We start from the raw sequence: 21,951 nt of genomic DNA, 5'->3' as shown, positions 1-21,951 counted from the left end.
CCGCTACAAGTCGTAATTTTTCTCCTTCTACTGAGTTAGCGGGAGATTTGAGTGTTGAGGCGGGTGATCAGAAAATTAGTGTTAAATTCTGGTCTGTGCATAGATTAGCATGGGGCCCCTGTGCTCGTGTGCCCCCCGGGCAACTGCCCAACGTGCACGTGCGTTAAGACGACACTGCCGTTGGGACCATCACAAATCCCAGTCATTTACTGACCCCAAGTGAGCCGCGAGATAGGCCTCAGGTACTCAAAGCCCAATGAGCCCTGCCCACTCATAAAACCATGTCACCACCAGGCATTACCGTAGTACTGAGCCCCGTCTGGCAAGGTTACCCTGCACTTACCCCCAAACAGCTGCCCCGGCAGAGGTAATACAACCCCAACAGACACCTCAAATATATTCACTACAAGTACAGTATAACTCACACAAAAAAGAATTTAACCAAAAATGGAGGGAAAACAGTAAAGGGTGCGGCATGATCTCCCCGCCCCTCACTACCTGCCTTTAACTCCAGCCAGCCTCCTCCTAGCTCCGGGGTGTCGCCGGTGACCAAGAGGGGAGGGAGGGGCAGGAAGAAACATTGTGGTCATGCCGCACTTTGCCTGTGGCGCAGAGCTATCTTTAAAATGCAGAATGTCTCAGACTTTTCCTAGGATTCTATGGCATTGATAACACAGAACATCCCAGCAAATCTCCCCTTAACGCGCCTGCTGGAGCAATACACTTGGCTACATCTGTAAGTGGCAGCACGAATGGCCGCCTCAGGGCTTATTCAATAAGCCCTTTTGAATCATGTTATTTGATGAAGTTGTATCACATGCTCTATACAGGGCCACACAACACTACCATTAGCTGTGACTTGACCCAACATGAATGCATCTGTATGGATATCACCAGTCTAGCTTCCAATTTTAACATTCTTAGAGGCATCTTATATATAAATGTAAATGGTGTTGTTATTTTCTAGTGTTCAGCTGAGGAATGGAATTGCGTCAACACAATTGCTTGTTGACACATCAAAATAACAAGTGTAGATTTTAACCGAGGCCAGCTTAACTCATGTTATCATCAGACAGGCCTGCAACCCACTTCAGTGAGTGAAAGGGTCGACTCCATTTAAACCTGTGCCTAAAAAAACTGACCCTTAGTACCTAACCCAGGGGTTCTAAACTCCAATCCTCAAGACCTCCCCTCCCCCAACAGGTCAGGTGTTTTTAGGATATCCCTGCTTCAGCACAGGTGGCTCAATCAGTGTCTGCCTGCTTCAGTACAGGTGGCTCAGTCAAAGACAGCGACAAATTGAGTCACCTGTGCTGAAGCTGGGATATCCTTTAAACCTGACCTGTTGGTAGGGTTGCCAGGTGGCTTCTCCAAAAATACTGGACTCAATGGTGAAAGGTGCATCAGGTCACTATGTCCAGGGAAGTAATACCGGACACATACATGTCCACTATAACAGTACCTCTCATTTTTTAATGGACAGAGTATCCAAATACAGGACAGCCCAGTTCAATACCTGGCAACTCTACCTGCTGGGGAAGGAGGGGCGGGTGAGGACTTGAGTTGAGAACCCATCCCCAAATCCTTAGCTTCATTCTATTAAATGCTTGGAGGGACCCAAAGCAGATGTTACATAGCTGAGTACATTTAACTGACTGTAACTTATTGCAATACACGCTGCTAAAGTAGACAAGTGAATGTCCACATCACGTACACTTAAAGAGCGATCTAACCTGGAGATTTACTTTAATGCCTTCCAGTTCTCTGGATGTTTTTGAAAGCTGGAGGAGGATGCTGCTTCTTTCCATGAAAACTTCTTTCAGCTGCTTCTCCAGGTCTTCATAGCCCTGTCTAGCATGGAAGATACAAGGGTCAGATAAATATCTACAGCGCCGAGCTGTAGCGTGAAATGGAAATGTCAGCCCCCAGTTTAAGCTAAAATGTGATGTCTGTTGCAATCAGAACGGATTGTCATGCTACATATCCTATGCGTAGCTCAGTCACTAACATAGATCACTTAGTACAGCACTGAAAAACTCACAAAGATTCAAACAGACGCTTAAAGAAATCTGTGCATCATCACAAAGAATTCTTTACTTTCGTGCACTTCCCCATTTTCTAATCTTATTATCAGACAGGGGTGTTCAACTCCAGTCCTCAAGTCCCCTGAGCCCCCAACAGGTCAGGTTTTCAGCATATCACAAAAGGTGGCTCAATCAGAGAGCCTCTGATTGTGCCATCTGTGCTGAAGCAGGGACTGATTAAGCCACCTGGGCTGAAGCAGGGTTATCCTGAAAACCTGACCTGTTGGGGGGTGGGAGGGGGGGTGGGGGGAAGGCGCTTTAGGACTGGAGTTGAGTGCCCCTTGATCTAAGAAATAAAGATTATTTCATAGGAAGCAGATGGATAACCAGGCAACTCTATTCCACCCAAAACCTAAAGAGGTTTGGTGAAGTTAAAAGAAAGGGAAAACGTGACAACTCAAAACAAACAATTTAGCGCATTTCATTCAAATATACATATTAAAATGATCTCCCATCTACCGCTGTTTGTGTCCTGGGTTCCTAAAGAATGTATTTTGATTTGAGAAGTGAATGAAAACCAACGAAAGATAAAACATCCTACAAACGTGCAGTTATTTTGTGCACAATTATTTTCTACTCTTTTCTCTGCGAATCTGAGATCTGACAGTGTCTTTGCTTGGCCTATTCATTTGTATTCTTTGCTCCAGTGTTAAGGGTTGTTATTGCTCTGCCCATTGTTCTATTTTTACTTCCCCCCCCCTCCTGTTTTGATGGGAAGACCCTGTTATGTATTTGCAGGCACTGCGAGAGGATGGTTGATAAATAGAAGTTATATATCTTGAAGGGGAGAAGACAATAAGTCATTGTTACAGTAAAGATTTGAGACAGTACAAAACATTTATCAACCATATTGTTTTCTAATGACATTGCTGACAAATATATGTGGCTGTAGGGATGCATCGTGCTGAATAAACTGAAGCTTTCTTTTCTACCTAATGAAACTCAACATGTCTAATTCCCTCCAGGCATACTACAAAAATAATTACTAGAGAGGAGTTTCATTTATAACAACTGAAGTAAAAAACACAGACACTTTTAGAGGAGCTTGAAACCATTTTTCCTAAAAGTATACCATCAAAAATTACGCTACATGCCGCGGTTAGACCAATAAGCATTAAATTGCAGTGTAAGTTACATTTTAGATAATTTGTTTAAATTATTGTTCCGTCAGTACTTATTCCGTGAAATTACAAAGTTCTTTCATACAGTAGTTCTGTTTTTACTACAATGGGATGTCCATCATGGATGGTACCAGTAAGATATGTATAAGAAATGAAACCCATTCGTTTTGCTACGGCTATGAATATTATATCACACATGTTGTATATCCAGCAGAGAAGTCAAGACTGGTATTGAAATGTGCATGAATAACATACCTTCCCTGTAATTCATATAGTGTCTGAGTCTATGCAGTGGCCTAGAACATAAATCGAAGTAACTCATGTTAAGGTGAACAACGGAATGTCCTTTCAAATATGAGTTCATGTTAGAGAGAAGAAAAGGTTGTAGTGAGAAGCCTGTATTAAAAAGCTCGACCTGTACCTGATAGAGATGTGTAAAAGATTCATAAGCACAAGCAATACATGATACAAGAATACTACTCACAGGAATACCATCCTGTTTGAACCCAGGTCTTATATTATTCTATTCTTCCATTTTGGTATCAATAAACTTTCTGTCCTCTCACTGTTTAATAGCAAATTGTCAGAGCTGGTTGACTCTTCAGAGAGCACCAACCTCGAACCCAAATTGGATCTGTGAATCAGTTGATCCATTATAGGTTTAGTATTTGTTTTCTGATTTTTCGGGGCTTTTTCTGGATTACGAATACATATTGTTTGTGCATTTTACACACACACACACACACACACACACACACACACACACACACACACACACACACACACACACACACACACACACACACACACACACACACACACACACACACACACACACACACACACACACACACACACACACACACATTGTTGTTTTTACTACTGAATACAATATCTAGTGCACTACTACCATTCCCTTTTCATATGCGATCACTACTGTATGTTATTTTTTTTATGTATTTGCATGTGTGTGCTACAAGTGACAGTGGAGTCTAAGAGATCGTTTTCTATCAGCATGCACAGTAGGTCTCCTAAAAAAAATATTCTTGTTAGGTGCAGTGATGGCACTTCTCTGTAATGCTGTATCTGAATAAATACTATACTGTATATCTATTTTGGTGAGTATCTAAGTACAATCCAGAACATATACTGAGAGTCAAAAAGCATAAGTTGTGTGTGTCTGCAGGAAAATTGCTGGAGATTATTTATTGATGGCTTGTATGACCCATTAGCAGGCGAGCCTGTCTGAAGTGCCCCGTGTACCTGGACCCATGATGGTCAGTTGCAGACATAATGGCCCATCGGAGTAACACAGCAGGGGTCCCTGCTATGTGAGTCTTACCGGTGTCTGCCTCTCTGTAATAGACGCTGATAGACTGAATCAGTCACTCTAACTGCGCACCTCTCACAGTCGACCGCGGGGTTTTTATTAAAATTCTAACATTACAGTAATGTTCCTCAAAGATTCAGGGGAGTGCCAATGTTCACGTGATTATATGAAAAAGAAAAATAAAGGCAACATAGTGTGATACAGTCTCAATTCTTTCTTTCTAGTGAAAAAGGTAATCCACTCACAATTTTCCTTTCAAAAATCAGGCATTACAGAGACACTCCTCTCTCTGTTTAGAGCAATGAACATGGATATCCACAGGTGTAGACCCCTTTCACTTTTTCTCCACCACCGCACGAATACCCAGAAATAATAAGAAATACCAAAATTGCGCAATAACGTCTTAAAATGTATTGGAGATCATCACAGATAAAACATATGGCTATGCACTCACATAAGGAATAATAGGTACAGTCATTGTACGAAATCCTGATAGATAAAGCAATTCACCGGTACACAGTGTGTTTCTTCCCTCTGCTTCTCTGCTCCCATCAACGTCACATCCGGTTGACGCAGGGCTGTGGGCGGAAGTGCTGTAAGGGGGATCTCCGGCTGCCAGGACTTCGCAACTGTGACTTGCACAGACTGGATGCTGAACACAGGATTCTACGCGTTTCGTCGGTACGACTTCTTCAGGAATCTAATTGCTCTATCACTGCTTAGCATATTTATAGGCACAGAACTTGTGAATTAATTAATCACTTAATTGCAATCCATATGATAAAAACTTGATGGTAATTGATGGTAATTGTTACGCAACTACTCATTACATAGTAGTGCTCCAAAAAATTTATTATAACACACAATGGTATAAAAATGACAATCTATTTAATAAACATTGTTTTTAATTATGTAACATTCATGTTTATTAAATAGATTGTCATTTTTATACCATTGTGTGTTATAATAAATTTTTTGGAGCACTACTATGTAATGAGTAATTGTGAGTGGATTACCTTTTTCACTAGAAAGAAAGAATTGAGACTGTATCACACTATGGGGCCTATGCAGAGAGCAGCGAATTTTAAAATTGGCGAATTTATTAAAAAGTAGCTTTTTTGGAGAGTTTTATTCTCCATATGCAGAAAAGTGCGAATTCTGCTAGATGCCGTTCGCGCCTCTCTGCATACGGATATTTTTAAAACTGGCGAGATTGAGGTTCTCGCCAGCCGCGAGGCGAGTTTTACAAATAGAAAAGAAAAATTGGCGCGTTTTTCGGAACTCGCCATTTTCTGCTGCTTTCTGCGCGATTTTCTCCAAAAAATGGCGAATTTCGAAATAGCGCTGCTCTCTGCATAGGCCCCTATGTTGCCTTTATTTTTCTTTTTCATATAATCACGTGAACATTGGCGCTCCCCTGAATCTTTGAGGAATTCTGCAATCAAAAAGACTAAGAGAACAGTCTTTACAAGGGTTTTGAGTAGCTTTTCTATTAGCACCTTTTACACTGGGTGGTGGATTTATCACATGATTAACTAATAGATCACAGTTCACGTTGTAATTGAATTTATAGATATTATTTCTGTCATTTGCTTTTAAACACATTGTTACACATATTTCACTTTTTTAGGACATTGTTATAAGTAAGCGCCGTTGCAATCACATTTTTTTCACTATTACAGTAATGTAGCAGGGGGTCTCTGGAGTTGAACCGCATTGATTTCAGGTCCGGGACCACCTACTTCCCGAGATACAGGCCCCATTATGGGGGGGGGCACCCCATAACAGGGCCTGTATCTTGGGAAGTAGGGGGTCCCCGAGGCTGAAATCAACGTTGTTCAACTCAGGAGACCCCCTGCTCCCTCACACTATTATCAAACACCCCCTTCCCCCCAAATAAAAAATCATTACCTTAGCGGGTAGCTGCTAAGGTAATGAAGCTACTTACATTTTATTTTTATTGATAGTGTGCGTGAGCAGGGGGTCTCAATAGCTGAACAAAGTTGATTTCAGCCTGGGGCACCCTCTACTTCCCGAGTTTTTTGCCGCTACTATTTTTTCTTTGTGTATGTATATCTTTATTTATATAGTGCCATTCATTTACATAGCGCTTCACAGCAGTAAAACACGTGACTTAATATAAAATAACAAATAATACAAATAAAACATAATGGGAATAAGCACTTCAGATATACAAGTAACATTAGAAAAAAAAGTCCCCGCCCGAAGAGCTCACAATCTAAGTAGGGAGACCGCTGATTCTGGGCAGTTGAAAGTGAACAGAGGAGACTGAAGGGCTTCTAGAGATGTTGAGACCTGTGACGTGTCTATTGTGTTTTGATTACCGAAAGAGTGAGCGAGAAATAAAAGAAGGTGATGGTGGTCAGAGATGGGATATGGTGCGTTTGAAAAGTTAGAGAGGGAGCAGACAAGGAAAAAGTAAAGCGAGTGACCATCATGATGGCTAGGGGGCGTTAGACCACTCGGTGAGACCAAAGGAAGGCGTTAAGGAGAGTTTACAAACAGCTGCTGAATACAAAAAATAATAATATAAATAGAAAAGCAGAAGAGACAAGGGAAACAGCTACAGTTGGTATGACATGAAATTCCCTTTGCATTGACTTTCATGTTTTGCACATCTTGAAAATGCAAGTTACAACTGAAAAAAATTAAGAATTTATTAGAATGTAGGGGCAATGGGCTAATCAGACATTTAAATTCCCAGAGTGTAGAAAAACAGACCATTAGCTGCTATTCCTCCGGACGTGCATTTAAATGTTCTACTGGGGAAAGAAACTATGTTCTGGGGGGGAAGTTTGCGTGAATGTTTTATTGTGGTTGCATCAGCAATCAAAAATGTACAATTCCTCCTCTGGGGACACAACGGGGAGACTGGTGCAATGCAGAGTAAAAATACACAACACAGAATGAAACATTTATAATCTATATGGCCCCAATGAGAATAGCCGGAGCTTTTTCCAGAGCACGGTGGGAAAAATATTGAAAGACAAAAGTAACAATACTATAGTGGGTGGAGATTTTAATGTAGCTAAAGATCCATTGTTAGGCCTGAGACATAGTCCCACAGACCCCGCTGAGCCGCGCTGAGCAGATGAACTTACCCCCTTCATCTGTGATCAGCGCAGCTTTAGCAGCTGCTTCCGAACGCTTCTGCATACGTGCGGAGGCTGAGAAATTCTGAGGAGACAGGCAAGTTTAAAATTTGATGCTCAGGGGAGCGGAGGAGCGGTCACGTGACCGCTCACATCCAATGGGAGCAAGGGACTAGCCCCGCCTCCCGCCACGCCTCCGTTCCGCCTCCGTCACGCCTCCGCCTCGCCCCCAAAGCGCGCTCACTGCCTCACCTGCCAGGACACAAAAAAAGCTGTGTGTGCTGTGCACGCGCATAGTAAGTGAAACTTCTTTGACTTTTGTCACAGAAATTGACTTATAACGCGCGTGCTCGGCACACATGTGTCAGTCAGTGTATGTGTCAGTCAGTGAGTATGTATGTGTGTGTGTCAGTCAGTGTGTGCATGTGTGTCAGTCAGTGTATGCATGTGTGTCAGTCAGTGTGTGTGTGTGTCAGTCAGCGTGTGTGCGTGTGTGTCAGTCAGCGTGTGTGCGTGTGTGTCAGTCAGCGTGTGTGCCAGTCAGCGTGTGTGCGTGTGTCAGTCAGCGTGTGTGCGTGTGTGCCAGTCAGCGTGTGTGCGTGTGTCAGTCAGCGTGTGTGTCAGTCAGCATGTGTGCGTGTGTGTCTGTCAGCGTGTGTGTCAGTCAGCGTGTGCTCGTGTGTCAGACAGTATGTGAGTGTGAGTCAGACAGTATGTGAGTGTGAGTCAGACAGTGTGTGAGTGTGAGTCAGACAGTGTGTGAGTGTGAGTCAGACAGTGTGTGAGTGTGAGTCAGACAGTGTGTGAGTGTGAGTCAGACAGTGTGTGAGAGTGAGTCAGACAGTGTGTGAGTGTGAGTCAGACAGTGTGTGAGTGTGAGTCAGTCAGTGTGTGAGTGTGAGTCAGTCAGTGTGTGAGTGTGAGTCAGTCAGTGTGTGAGTGTGAGTCAGTCAGTGTGTGAGTGTGAGTCAGTCAGTGTGTGAGTGTGAGTCAGTCAGTGGGTGAGTGTGAGTCAGTCAGTGTGTGAGTGTGAGTCAGTCAGTGTGAGAGTGTGAGTCAGTCAGTGTGAGTCTGTGTGTGTGAGTCAGTCAGTGTGTGAGTGTGAGTCAGTCAGTGTGAGAGTGTGAGTCAGTCAGTGTGAGTCTGTGTGTGTGAGTCAGTCAGTGTGTGAGTGTGAGTCAGTCAGTGTGTGAGTGTGAGTCAGTCAGTGTGTGAGTGTGAGTCAGTCAGTGTGAGAGTGTGAGTCAGTCAGTGTGAGTCTGTGTGTGTGAGTCAGTCAGTGTATGTCTCTCTCTGTGCTGTGCCCCCCCCTCCTTCTCCCCCGCCTCCTTCTCCCCCCCCTCCCACTACCCCCGGCGGAGCTGCGGACATAGCTGTGTGTCCTGCTGCAGCCAGCCACCCCCCCGGCGACACGGTGGTCCCATTACTCCCCTCCTCCCATTACTCCCCTCCTCCCACTACTCCCCTCCTCCCACTACTCCCGGCGGAGCAGGAAAGGGGGGGGTGTCCCGGTCGGGCAGTCTCTGCTGTCCCAGCCGCACTGGCAGCTGCGGGTCGCTGTTTGTGGGTGACGGGGCAGCGTGCGTGTGGGGGGGGGAACAGCGCCGCTGCCCGCCGCATCTGCGCATGTGTGGCGTCTGTCAGCGACGCCATCACAACTGTGCATGTGCGGCATGGCAGCGGGCACGGGCAGCGGACGGGGAACGGCAGCCGTTAGGAGCGACGTCGGCGGCTATCGCCACCGCCTCATATGTCAGCCGCCACCGCATGTGACAGAGGGAGTGTGGGGGGAGCGGCGGCCATTACATGACATCACTTCCGTTTCATAGTTCATCTCCATCCATCCAGTTTTGCTCTATCAGAACTAGGTGCCACTAAAGAAGTTTCACTTCAAAAAGCTCCAGTTTGAGCAGGCGAGGCAGAGCAGGAGCACGGCTCAGTGCGGCCCGAGGCACCATGCCAGAGGCCTTAGACAAATCAGGGCAAAATATACAACAATGGGGACTAAATCCAGGACAGAAGAGTATTAAGACTCTGCGGGAAGCGCTAGGGGTGTCAGACTGCTGGAGGTTACTACATCCCATAGAGAGGGAGTACTCCTTTTAATCCCATCCTCATAAAACCTTTTCAAGAATCGATTATTTTTTAATAAGTGACCATCTAATCCCTAAACTGGGTAGAAAACATCTTGATTTCTGACCGTGTTCCAGTATGGATAGGGCTAAATATTGGGCATAAAGAGCACAAAGATAGGATATGGAGGTTCCCTTCACACTTATATCACAATAAGGAGTTTAAAGCTTTCCTACTAAACAAATGGTACCAATTCAAGGACAATAACAATGCACACCAAAGAGAACGACAATTGTATTGGGGAACTGCAAAGACGGTGCTAAGGGGAGATACTGTATAATGGCCTTTTCAAATAATGGAAGGAAATAGACACGGAATTCAGGAAAGCGAGTGACGAGCTAAGCGAAGAATACTGGAGCTTTAATCTAAAACCATCTTTGGCCACAAAAGAGGAATATTTTTTTTTTAAAGGACATATGCGAGATATGGCTGCAGAGAAAGGAAGTAAAATAAAATGCAATGTAGAGACTTTATTCGCATATCTATATAGATTAAATCTGGCAAACTAATGGGGAATGTGGTCAGGAACTACACATCATCTAAACATATAACAAAAATAAAGAAAGCTAATGGGGAAATCTCAAGTGAATCCAAAGAAATATCTTTAGCATTTCAAGAATAATAGAAAAAATTATATGGAAAGAGTGAGGAAAGCACAGAGGTAATGGAGGATTTCATGGGAAAATTACAGTTGCCTAAATTAGCAAGGGAAGATCAACAAAGATGAAATGAGCCAATTTCCTTAGAAGAAATATCAGAGTTGATTTAAAAAACTTAAAAATGGCAAAGCACAGGGCTCGATACGTTTGGGGCCGAATTCTTTAAAATCTTAAGTGCGGAAATAGGCCTACCACTTAAGGAAGTGGTCAAAGATATATTAAAAACTGAAGAATACTTAGAAATGGGCAAGCTCGCATACATAAGGATTCTTCACAAGGAAGGAAAAAACCCACTAAATCCAGGATCATATAGACCAGGCCTACACAACTTGTTAAGTGAGAAGGGCCGAACTGCTCCAATGAAAAAGATTTGGGCCGCACAGGTAAAATATTCATCATCATCATCATCATCATCATCATCATCATCTCTCATCGAGCACCTATCATCATCATATCTCCCCCAGCACCCATCATCATCATCATCATCATCCTCAGCACCCATCATCATCATCATCATCATCCTCATATATCTCTCCCAGCACCCCTCATCATATATCTCCCCCAGAACCCCTCATTATCAACCTTTGCGAGACTCCCCATCTATCTCTCATACCCCCATCTCACCCACACAAATAATACTCCCCGTCCACATCAAACACAATACCCCCATGCACACCACACACATACCACCCCCCTGCACCTCACATCCCTCTCCCCCCCTGCACCTCACATCCCTCTCCCCCCTGCACCTCACATCCCTCTCCCCCCTGCACCTCACATCCCTCTCCCCCCTGCACCTCACATCACTCTCCCCCCCTTGCACCTCACATCACTCTCCCCCCCTTGCATCACACATCACTATCCTCCACCTGCACCTCACATCACTCTCCCCCCCCTGCACCTCACCTCTCCCCCCACCCCCCGCACCTCAAATCACCCTCCCCTGCACTTCAAATCGCCCCCCTGCACTTCAAATCACCCCCCTGCACCTCAAATCACCCTCCCCTGCACCACAAATCACCCTCCCCTGCACCTCAAATCACCCTCCCCTGCACCTCAAATCACCCTCCTCTGCACCTCAAATCACCCTCCTCTGCACTTCAAATCACCCTCCTCTGCACTTCAAATCACCCTCCTCTGCACTTCAAATTGCCTCCCCTGCACTTTAAATTACATCATCTCGCCGCCGCCACCACACCCCCCTCCCCCTTCCCTACTTTGGTTTGCGGTGGAGGAGGTGGCGGCAGAGCAGGCAGGACTGCACGCACGCTCTAGCAAGCAGCAGGCACGAAAGTTCCTCAATGCTAGAGCGCGCTGCTACCCTGCGAGGGGGAGAGCGGGCTCGCGAGGGAGAGCAGGCTCGTGGGGGGAAGAGGGCTCGTGGGGGAGTGGGAGAGCGGACTCAGGAAGGAGGTGGAGAGCAGAACGCCGCCGCGGGCTGCACAGTGAGTGCAGGCGGGCCACATGTGGCCCGCGGGCCACGTGTTGTGCAGGCCTGATATAGACCAATTTCATTATTAAATCAAGGCGCCAAATCTTCTCAAAAATGTTAGCAGAGAGACTAGCATCAATCCTACCAAAATTGATCCATCCAGATCAATCTGGATTTGTAAAGGGGAGACATCCGGTAAAGATTAGAAAAGTTATAGCTGCCGTAAACTGGACCAAATCTAATATAGACAATAACAAAAATAATATCATAATATCAATAGATGCCGAAAAGGCTTTTGATAATGTAAGCTGGAAGTATCTGTTCCATGTACTGCAAAAAGTGGGGATTGAGGGACCTTTCCTTAGGATAATACAGTACAATCAATGTATACAGATCCAAAAGCTAAAATAGTGGCAGCGGAGTTACGGTCTCCCGAGTTTAAATTATACAGACAGGGGTGCCCTCTGTCACCTTTGCTCTTTAATTTAGCAATCGAGCCTTTGGCCGAATATCTGAGAAGTACGGAAAGTTTCAAGGGAATCAACATAGGGAAGTATGAGGCTAAATTAGCTCTACTTGCGGGCGATCTGCTGTTCCTAGTGTCTAATCCGGAGGAGGCGTTGCCCAACATATTTAAAGCTATTGGGGAATTTGATAAATTCTCAGGGTTCAAAGTTAATGTTACAAAAACAGAAATATCAATCCTCACAAATAAGAATGAGGTAAAATGGGATGAGAAGTTACCCTTTAAAAGGACAAGGAAATCTATCAAATATCTAGGTATTAATATTGCAGCGAATATGTAGACAATTTTAAGAGTATTTTTCAGAAGGTAATAAAGGAACTGGAAGAGTGGCAGAACTTCCCTCTGAACCTGTCAGGGAGATGCCAACTGATAAAAATGGTCAGCTTTGCCAGAATTCTCTACCCCTTACAAATGTTACCATTACAAATAAAACCTACAGATACAAAACAATTAAATAAAGCATTTAGTAGCAGAATAGCATTAAAAAAAACCTACAACTACGTGTATGCAGAGAATCAGGGAGGACTAAATTTCCCCGATATCAGAAAGTACAATTTAGCATGTGTTATAAGGCATGCGGGCGATTGGATATTGGAGAAAAGTTTCCACTCAAATTTAGAGATAGAGAAGCAGCAGGTATGGCCTATGCATCTAAGAGATATACTACATACAAAGTGGGGAGCATTGCCGCGAGAGATCAAAGATACTATATTGTGAGAGACACTTACGCAGCATGGAAGACAATAAGGTTGAATATGGGATTATCATACACAATCTCTACATTTCTGCCTATTAAGGGAAATGCAAACTTCATCCCAGGCCAAATTCAAACATCCTTTCAATTGTGGGAAGGCAAGGGCTTAAAGTGTATAGGACGCTTGATAAAGGAAGTCCAGGAAAGGCTCCTTATCTTGGAGGAATTAAAGGAAAAGTGGGATATACCTAGTTCACATGGTTATTCATATGCACAGGTGACATATTATTGTAAATCACTGCATAACTCGTAACGTGCAAAGGGCCGAACTGCTCCAAGGAAAAAAAAATTGGACCACCCGGGTAAAATCATCATCATCGTCATTGTCTCTCCTCCAGCACCTCTCATCATCATCCTACACCTCCCATCACTCTCCCCCCATCACTCTCCAACCCTGCACCTCCCATCACTCTCCCCCCATCACTCTCCACCCCTGCACCTCCCATCACTCTCCCCCCCCAGCACCTCCCATCACTCTCCTCCCTGCACCTCACAAGGAAAACAGAGTCGGCCGCACGGGTAAAACAGCATTTATTATTCAAAATAACACATTTATTTACAATGTTTACTTGAAACAAAATGACATTTAAAATCCATATCAGCAGCCCCCACAATTCATATCAGCAGCCCCCACAATCCATATCAGCAGACCCCCCAGCCCATATCAGCAGCCCACCTAATGTCATCAGCCCCCCCCTCATGTCAGCAGCAGCCCCCCCATGTCAGCAGCAGCCCCCCCATGTCAGCAGCAGCCCTCCCATGTAAGCAGCAGCCCCCCCATGTCAGCAGCAGCCCCCCATGTCAGCAGCCCCCCCCCATGTCAGCAGCAGCCCCCCCATGTCAGCAGCAGCCCCCCCAAGTCAGCAGCATCTCCCCCCCATCAGCATCCCCCCAAGTCAGCTTCCCCCCCCAAGTCAGCATCCCAAGTCAGCATCTCCCCCCGTCAGTATTCCCCCCAAGTCAGCATCCCCACCCCCCAAGTCAGCATCCCCCCCCAAGTCATTTCAGCAGCCCCCCGCATAAATGAATCCCCCCACCCCATGCCTACCTGATGATGTTGTCGGTGGCAACAGAAGAAGAGGAGGAAGAGGTGGTGGTGGATGGCGGCGGTGGCGGCAACTAAAACTAATTTAAATTGGTGGCGAGGTGAAGCAGGGGGAAGCGCGCTCTAGTAACAGACCAGGAAGATCCGGGTCGCGCTGCACTGCTGGAGCGCGTCCCCCTGCTGGAGCCAGGAAGGGGGGTTAGGGGGATAAGGGGAAGCGCGCGCATTCAAAGTTTGCTGGAGCGCGCTCCTACTAGAGGGCACAGACACAGCATGTGGCCGCGAGCATTGTTTTCTTACCAGGGAAGGGGGGAAAGAGGGAAGGTTGAAGGGGGGCCATCGCGGGCCGTATGTTGTGCAGCCCTGCTGTAGAACTATAAAAAGGAAGTATTGTCAAATAATATATATGATCTTTTTTTAGTCTTTCCAGAGAGAATAGATTCACTATATCAGATGTACATAATTTAGTAAGAGACAAAAATGATGAGAGGATTTTGCAAAAGGTTTTTGTGGCCTGGAACAAAGATTTCAAGGAAATACCGGAACTTGATGTAATACTTACTGGTTTAGATAGAACTAGAAAACTTATCATATCAGAAATGTGGTGAGAGCTGCAACTAAGACTGACACACATGGTATATTGTGCCTTTAACATAAGTTACAAGAATACAGACAAATCCAGGAATAGATGTCCAAAATACCAACAACATAAAGCAGACCTAAACGACTGCATATGGTACTGCCCCAAGATTGCACATTTTTGGGACCAAGTGCTAGATTATATACAGCAGAATGTTAAAATAACTGCGGTTAAAGAACCAGTTTCTTTGATATTTGGCAACTTGGAGGAATGGAAGATCATGAATAACGGAGTGAGAATACCTAAATTTGTAGAAATTATATTATTGATGGCCAGAAAAACCATAATGTTACAATGGATAAAGGAAATACACCCTAACATGGAGATGCTAAACAAATATTTAACACAATTATTCATGTTAGATAAAATGGAAGCTGGAACCAATAAAGAGCTAAAATGGAAACACTATTTAAGAAATTGGATCCCTTTATTGAAATTTTACCAGACAAGGACAAAGAAGTTGTGATGCGGGCGTTTGACCAAACGTCATGGTCTTTACTAAGAAGTCTGGTACATGATGAGAGGCACAGAAGGTCATGAGGGGGGAAAAGAATAACATATCAAATGTCTGGTATCCATAGATAAGGTTAGGACCTACAGATGAAATCACCAGTATTAGATCACTGTGATGGTAGGGGTAGAAGACTGACTTAGTGGGGAGAAATCCCAGCTATTTACCCCTAAAAAACATGTAACTTGGCAGTCCTAGTAATATTTCTTCCAGCCAAATGTCTTCAATATCAGAGGGAGAACAGGGAATATATAATGCACCATGTCTGTAAAAATGCATTTCAAAGCATGTATTCTGTCTTCCCTGTGACAATCCTATCCCCAATCAACATTGTTCTGTGATGTGATTTGGGCTAGCTGTGTGTAATGCTAAGTCCTGCATTTTACATAATTACCTTATGACTGTGTTTATGCCTGTGTTAGCACCCCCCCCCCCAGCTAGATACAGTAGTTTGGTATTGTATGGTGATGGAATTAACATGTTAACACTGCACATATAAATTAAGTTATGTGCCTTTCATTTGTATGGGGGGAGTTTCTGTAAATCCACTCAGTTGAAGCTCTCCATAGAAATAGCTCAGAATAAAGGTAGGGGATCAGTTAAATGAATCAGTTACCAGATCTGAGCCCCAGGCACTGTTTCTCTTGGCTGGCTGCTTTGCTCAATGTTAAAAGTTAGCCACCAAGGGTTATATAAGCAGTGCTGCTGGACAGAGCACGAGTTAGGCCGTGCCTATAGTGCTGTCAATGGCGACACGTCGGGTGACGTCACCCGTCGCCGTCGTCACCGCCGAAAGTTATGTTTCGCCGGGCATCGGGGTCGCAGGATTCTGGCAATTTGATTTGTTCAAGGGCCGTCACGTGACGCGACAGCCCTTGAAAAATCAAATTTTGCCGGCTTCCAGTTTCCGCAACAGTGACGTCGCTCCCTCACTTTGTCGCCGTCGCGCGCACTATAAGCGCACGTGGCGGCAATCTATTTGTTTTCGGGTGATGTCACGTCACCAGCACTATAAGCACGGCCTTAACCTCAGAGGGAGAGACACTCTGGGAGGGAGTGTGGAGATTCCCTCAGAAGTCGATCACTGGGAAAGAGTGTGGAGATACATTTCAGAGGGGCTGCTTTGTGCAGCACTTTGATATCCTGGAGCAGAGAAGTGGACAGGGGAAACCCATTTGAAGTGGGTCCCTCCACCTAAGAAAGGTATATTTCATCCCCCAGAACCCTGTAAGTGTGTATATTTTGTATTTTGTATTTCTGTATGTTTCCGAAGATTTATCCAAAATAAACCTAATTTTATTTCATTATTGTTTTTTGCCCTGTGACTGATCCCTTTAATATAAATGGTGTTAAACGTCCTGGTCTACCGTGACTATCACTTGCTTTGGAAAATCTGGGGCAATCTCACTGTAAATGCCTTAATTTTTCTGTGAGATTCCTAATGGCCCATCGGATTAACACAGCGGGTGGTCCCTGCAGTCCCATTCAAACTGAATCGGTCCCCTGCTGTGTTAATCCAATGGGCCATTAGGAATGTCACAGAAACGTTGAGGCATTTACAGTGAGATGCCTTCGTTTTTACCAGGGCAAGTGATCGGATACTGGTGGCTGGATCTGTATAGCACAGAAACAACAAAAGGAACTGTGGGTAATGAGGGAAATGACGCAATGCAGTTAGAACTGACTCATCAATTTAAAATGTAATTTCATATTTTGTTTAATTGTCTAAAGTATATGTAATTGTAATATATTATGTATTGGTTTAATGCACAGTTAAATGTAATGGAATGTGTAATCACTGTAAACTGGTATTTTGTGGTCTTGTTAAGATGTAATATGTTTTGTTATGGAAAACACAATAAAAAATTTCAACAATAAAAAAAAAAGTACAATTCTCTCTTTGCTTTTGTTTGGAAACGGCACTCCGCAAAGGAATAAAGTGTGACGAGTATAGAATGGGGACAGCTTCCCTGTCAAAATATGTCAGTTCAAGGAGACGGGAATGTAAGAAGCATTATGAAAAAATCCAACTGCTGAAAACTATTTATACATACTGTAAAGGCAATGGTGTATATGTATCCTGGATTCCAGGAGAAATGGAAAGACCAAGACGACGACCAAAAGTAAAATGGGAGGGTGAAATTAGAAAATGTGTTGGAGCAACATGGAGTAGAGAAGCTGCAACCGCAGTACCTGGAAGATTGTTGGGGAGGCCTCCATCCAGCAGTGGGGAGACAAAGGCTCATGATGATGGAGATACTGTATATCTAGCCAATAAAGAATATCACTTGTGAGCACATTCACATGTCTTAGACAGGTCTGCAACCCTGCCTTTCAACCATTATCACCTAGCATACAGTGCTCCCATTGCAGCAAGGAATTCTGGGAAATGACATGCAATTGAGCACACAATGTGTCACCTTTTGCCTGGAATATCCATTCACATGGAACCTTTTAAGCTGATGCATCACCGTTCACACAGCTTTTAAGCACAACATGGGACTAGCAAAGCAAGTACAAACCGCTCGAAAAAGGCAAAAGGTGACACATTGTGTGCTCATTTGCATGTCATTTCCCAGAATCCCTTGCTGCAGTGGGAGCACTGTATGCTAGGTGATAATGGTGAAAGGCAGGGTTGCAGACCTCTCTAAGACATGTGAATGTGCTCACAAGTGATATCCTTTATTGGCTATATGCTAATAGTGGAGGTTTTTTATTGCCTTTTTCACCCACCATAAGTTAAAAAAAAAAAAAAATATATATATATATATATATAATTTTTGTGTTCGTGTGTGGTATGGTTTGCACATAAGAGTTCTCAGCAGAATTATCTTGCTTTCTATTTTTCCAGTCTAGTACATTTTGACAGCTCTGCTTAAAATAATAAACAGACTAGATTTAAGACCTACCTATTCCGGAGACTCCTGTGTGTGCCATAGCTATTAATGCTGAATTTTTCCTAGTTAGAATGATAGTCATCAATTCATAAACACATTTTATTGTCTTTCTTGTTATATTGTTAAAATGAACTTTTATGGGGAGTAGATAAATTGCTTGACTACAGCGAATTCAAAATTGTCAGAAATTATGTGCAAAATAGAATAATACAACTTATATTATCTGCCAGTGCAACATTAATATATAACAATGTGTCCCTTGTGAACAATTCATCCAAATACACTTCATTCTTTAAGGGAAAATTAAAGATTGCAGGGATAATTTGATTTTTTCAGTGGGAAATTTAAAAATTATGTAAATATGATATTCTTAAAGCAGCAAACAAATAATAAAAGAGAATATTGTAACACGAGAAAAAAAATGAAATGGTTTGCTTATAACTGTTACTAACACAAACACAAGGTCTGAAACCCTTGCTGCATTTTGTAACAATTATCCATGAAACAACATTTGGGTACATCCCTGTATAGCTTTTCTTTCAAAAATGATGTTCAACCTTGGTTTAAAGATATCTATTGTATCTGCCATCGCAGTCTCCATGGGAAATGAATCTTAATAGTCCTCAGAAACGTAGGAGAGCCATGGACAACTCTAAAAAAAATTATAGCAGACCTGGTGTTTCTACCGGAGACTAGTTCAAACACGGGGTCCATCCCTCATTTTGGGACAAGGCGTACCCCACAGGTGTTCGTGGTCTCAGCTCCTACAGAGAAAAGAGGTGCAGCCATTATGCTACATTAAAACCTACCATTTGTCCCTGACAAAATAAAAAAAGATCCAAGAGGCAGATTTATTAAGATACTGTAACTAGCTAACTACGTGACACTAGGGTTACACTGGCATGTGTATATGCCCCAGATGAGTCCAGAACTCAATCCTTCATATCCTTTTCCAATACATTAAATACCATTACACAAGGGGAGGTACTTTTGGGAGATGACTTTAGCTCAACCCTAAATCTAGCAAAAGACAGGTCTAATGCCCAAGGAGGTATTGGAATCATGGGGAAAGTCCTTTACAAAACCATTGCAGTCCCTCCCAAACCTTTTCAATAGTATCTCAAAATGTGGTGTGCTCTTAGGATTTAAAAAAAACAACTCTAAATCAGAAGCTCTATGGTTAGGCCTGAAGAACACAAACTGTCAAGTTGATTGCCACCAATTTTGACTTAAATTGGCAGAAGTCCTCGTTGAAATACCTACTGTAGGAATTAGGTTGACAGAAAGATTGCATTATACAGGCAATCCTCATTTTACAACGCTTCGCTTTACAACGAATGGCTTATCCAACACTATGAAATGCATACCTATATTCATTTTTACAACGCCAAAACGGCTTATCCAACGCTCTTACGACGCTTTGCAAAGTTGTTTGTGTATATAATATATATAATATTATATTATATAATATATTATATTATAATATTATATAATAAATATATAATACAGTATATACACTATATAATTTATGTGTGTGCTGCATATCTTATTGCCTGCGTAAAATATTTGTGTTAAAAATACCTTCAGGAACAGAACCTTTCATTTAAAGTGTTCCTATGGGAAAACATGTTTCGCTTTAAGACGTTTCGCAATCCAACGCCATTTTGAGTAACGCATTGTGTTGGATAACTGAGGGCTGCCTGTACTGTATGAAACTAACTACCCAACCCCCCATTAGAAATCTCAAGAACAATCTGGCCTAGTGGTCAAAGTATCCAATTTCATGGATAGGTAGAATTGAATTTGTTAAAATGAATTTACTACTCAAAATATTATACCTCTTCCGTATCCTCAATAACTCAATAAAAAAAAAAGAAGATATCAATAGTTTCCAGCAATGCATGACCCGTTTAATCTGGAGCTGGAAGAGACCGAGAGTCTGCTATAAGATCAAGATCATTACCCACTCGGTTACTTCTAGTGGTCTCTCGGTTCCATGTCTTTACTCCCACTACAAGGCATCACAAGTGAGTCCATTGGTGCTGTGGTACTTGGGAAATAGGGGAATGGGTGTGGTTAGATATTGAGGAAGCAGAAACTAAACCCCCTACACTCAAATCACTACTCTGGCTACCAGTCCATACCAGATTGAAGACCCCAACATCAAACCCAGTGATATCTGACTCACTGATTATATGTGACATAGCAAAACACAGTCATAAGCTTACTTTAAAACACTCAAATATGACCCCACTTCTTGGGAGCCCAGACTTTAAACATGCATGCTCTGGGCGAGACTTCCAATGGTGGGAAAAATTAGACATAACCATGCTGGGAGATTTCCTACTTGGTACCAGCCTGAAATCCTTTAACACATTTAGCTATGGAGCTTCCAAAAGGGGAACTCTTCAGCTACCGCCAACTGAGAAGTGCAGATCCAAAGACCCACCGTATGAGACAATGGGAAATGGATAGTCATTCTGTTTAAGTTTTGTGTGAGAAGCTGTCTGGTTAGACACCATGTTGTGTCCGTAAACACTTTGTCCATGGCTGCCTTGGCTTTGTCCGATAAAAAGTTAAAGAACCCAGTCCGTTTTTGGAAAATAATTTTGGTCTTGAGCTCCTTATGGATGATTTCCTCTATTTTGATCATGGACATCAGTTTAAATAGATATGCTTTAACTTTAAATGGCCTTTTGAATTTATAATCCTACAGTATATAAAACATCAGGATTTGTGAAATCTGATGTTGCCAAGTGATTCTCGTATCAAATGTGCTCCTAAGTACTGTATTTCAAATATTTTTTTTGGCTGTCTCTATAGCATATCCATCCAACTGTCCTATTATCAAGTCCCTGCTGTCCCACCGCCCCCCCCTCGTTCCATTTTAGTGCTCCTGTCTGAGACGTGTGAATGTGCAAACAAGTGATATTTTTATGTGCTGTACAGTGGAGGAATTTTGTCTCTTTCAAACCCACCATAACCTATATAATGTGTGATTAAATTAAAAAAAAATAGTATTTCTGGCACTGGCAAAACAAAACAAATGCTGCTCTTGTACCAATGCTGGGTCATTTCAAATGCACTGATAGCATTTCTTTTGTTTTCTTGTGCCCTAAATTTCCCTCTGTAAACTCTATTTCTGACTACATCACCGCCATGTGTTATCCATAGCCATTAAACATATTTAGTGACCTATCAGAGAGCAGTATGCATCAAGGGCATGTACCATGTGGCTTCATAAAAACAAGAGGCAAAATATGGTGATAAATAACCATTGTTACATAGTCTCCTGCACATGAATAATTTGTCAAATGTACATAAGAAACTAATTGGGGTTTAAACAAGTTAATTGAAATGAAACATAAAAAAGAAATTTAAATACAGCGTGAAGAAAAAAAATGATGTCATACCTTTTTTCCAAGACCGAATGACCTAGTCTGAATAGTTTTATATCATACTCGAGTATGTGCTGCGTGCAATGTTTCTGCTGAGAAGTCTAAATGTATGACCCCCAAAAATTAGGCGGACAAGTTATAAAGACACAAAATGTCACTTTGTAATAGCCGGAGCCATGGCATGAATTTATATTAATAAAGATGAAAAGAAATAGCATTTGGTTGTGTGCCAATTTGTGGAGGTCATTTAGAATGTAGTAGCAGCGATTGTTTGGCTTCTGTGTTGAATCTATTGATCTTTGTTCTGT

At 43.0% G+C, this 21,951-nt stretch overlaps 1 protein-coding gene across 7 annotated transcripts in view; it reads right to left on the bottom strand.

Moving 5' to 3' along the window:
• Positions 1 to 21,951, bottom strand: part of LUZP2 (leucine zipper protein 2) — a 304,222-nt gene that overhangs the window by 137,723 nt on the left and 144,548 nt on the right. For 3 of the 7 annotated variants that reach the window (XM_075567271.1, XM_075567276.1, XM_075567277.1), the window contains exon 2: positions 1,734 to 1,851. In XM_075567271.1, the coding sequence (XP_075423386.1) occupies positions 1,734 to 1,851 (118 nt within the window). Of the gene's footprint in view, positions 1 to 1,733; positions 1,852 to 18,918; positions 19,010 to 21,951 lie in introns of all 7 variants that reach the window. The other 4 variants (XM_075567278.1, XM_075567279.1, XM_075567273.1 and 1 more) reach the window with 3 other exon arrangements.

The sequence above is a fragment of the Ascaphus truei genome, chromosome 12, assembly GCF_040206685.1.
Source record: "Ascaphus truei isolate aAscTru1 chromosome 12, aAscTru1.hap1, whole genome shotgun sequence".
NCBI classification, from domain to species: Eukaryota; Metazoa; Chordata; class Amphibia; order Anura; family Ascaphidae; genus Ascaphus; species Ascaphus truei.
Note: the sequence above shows the minus strand (reverse complement) of the source record. Positions and strands in the feature narration are given on the sequence as shown.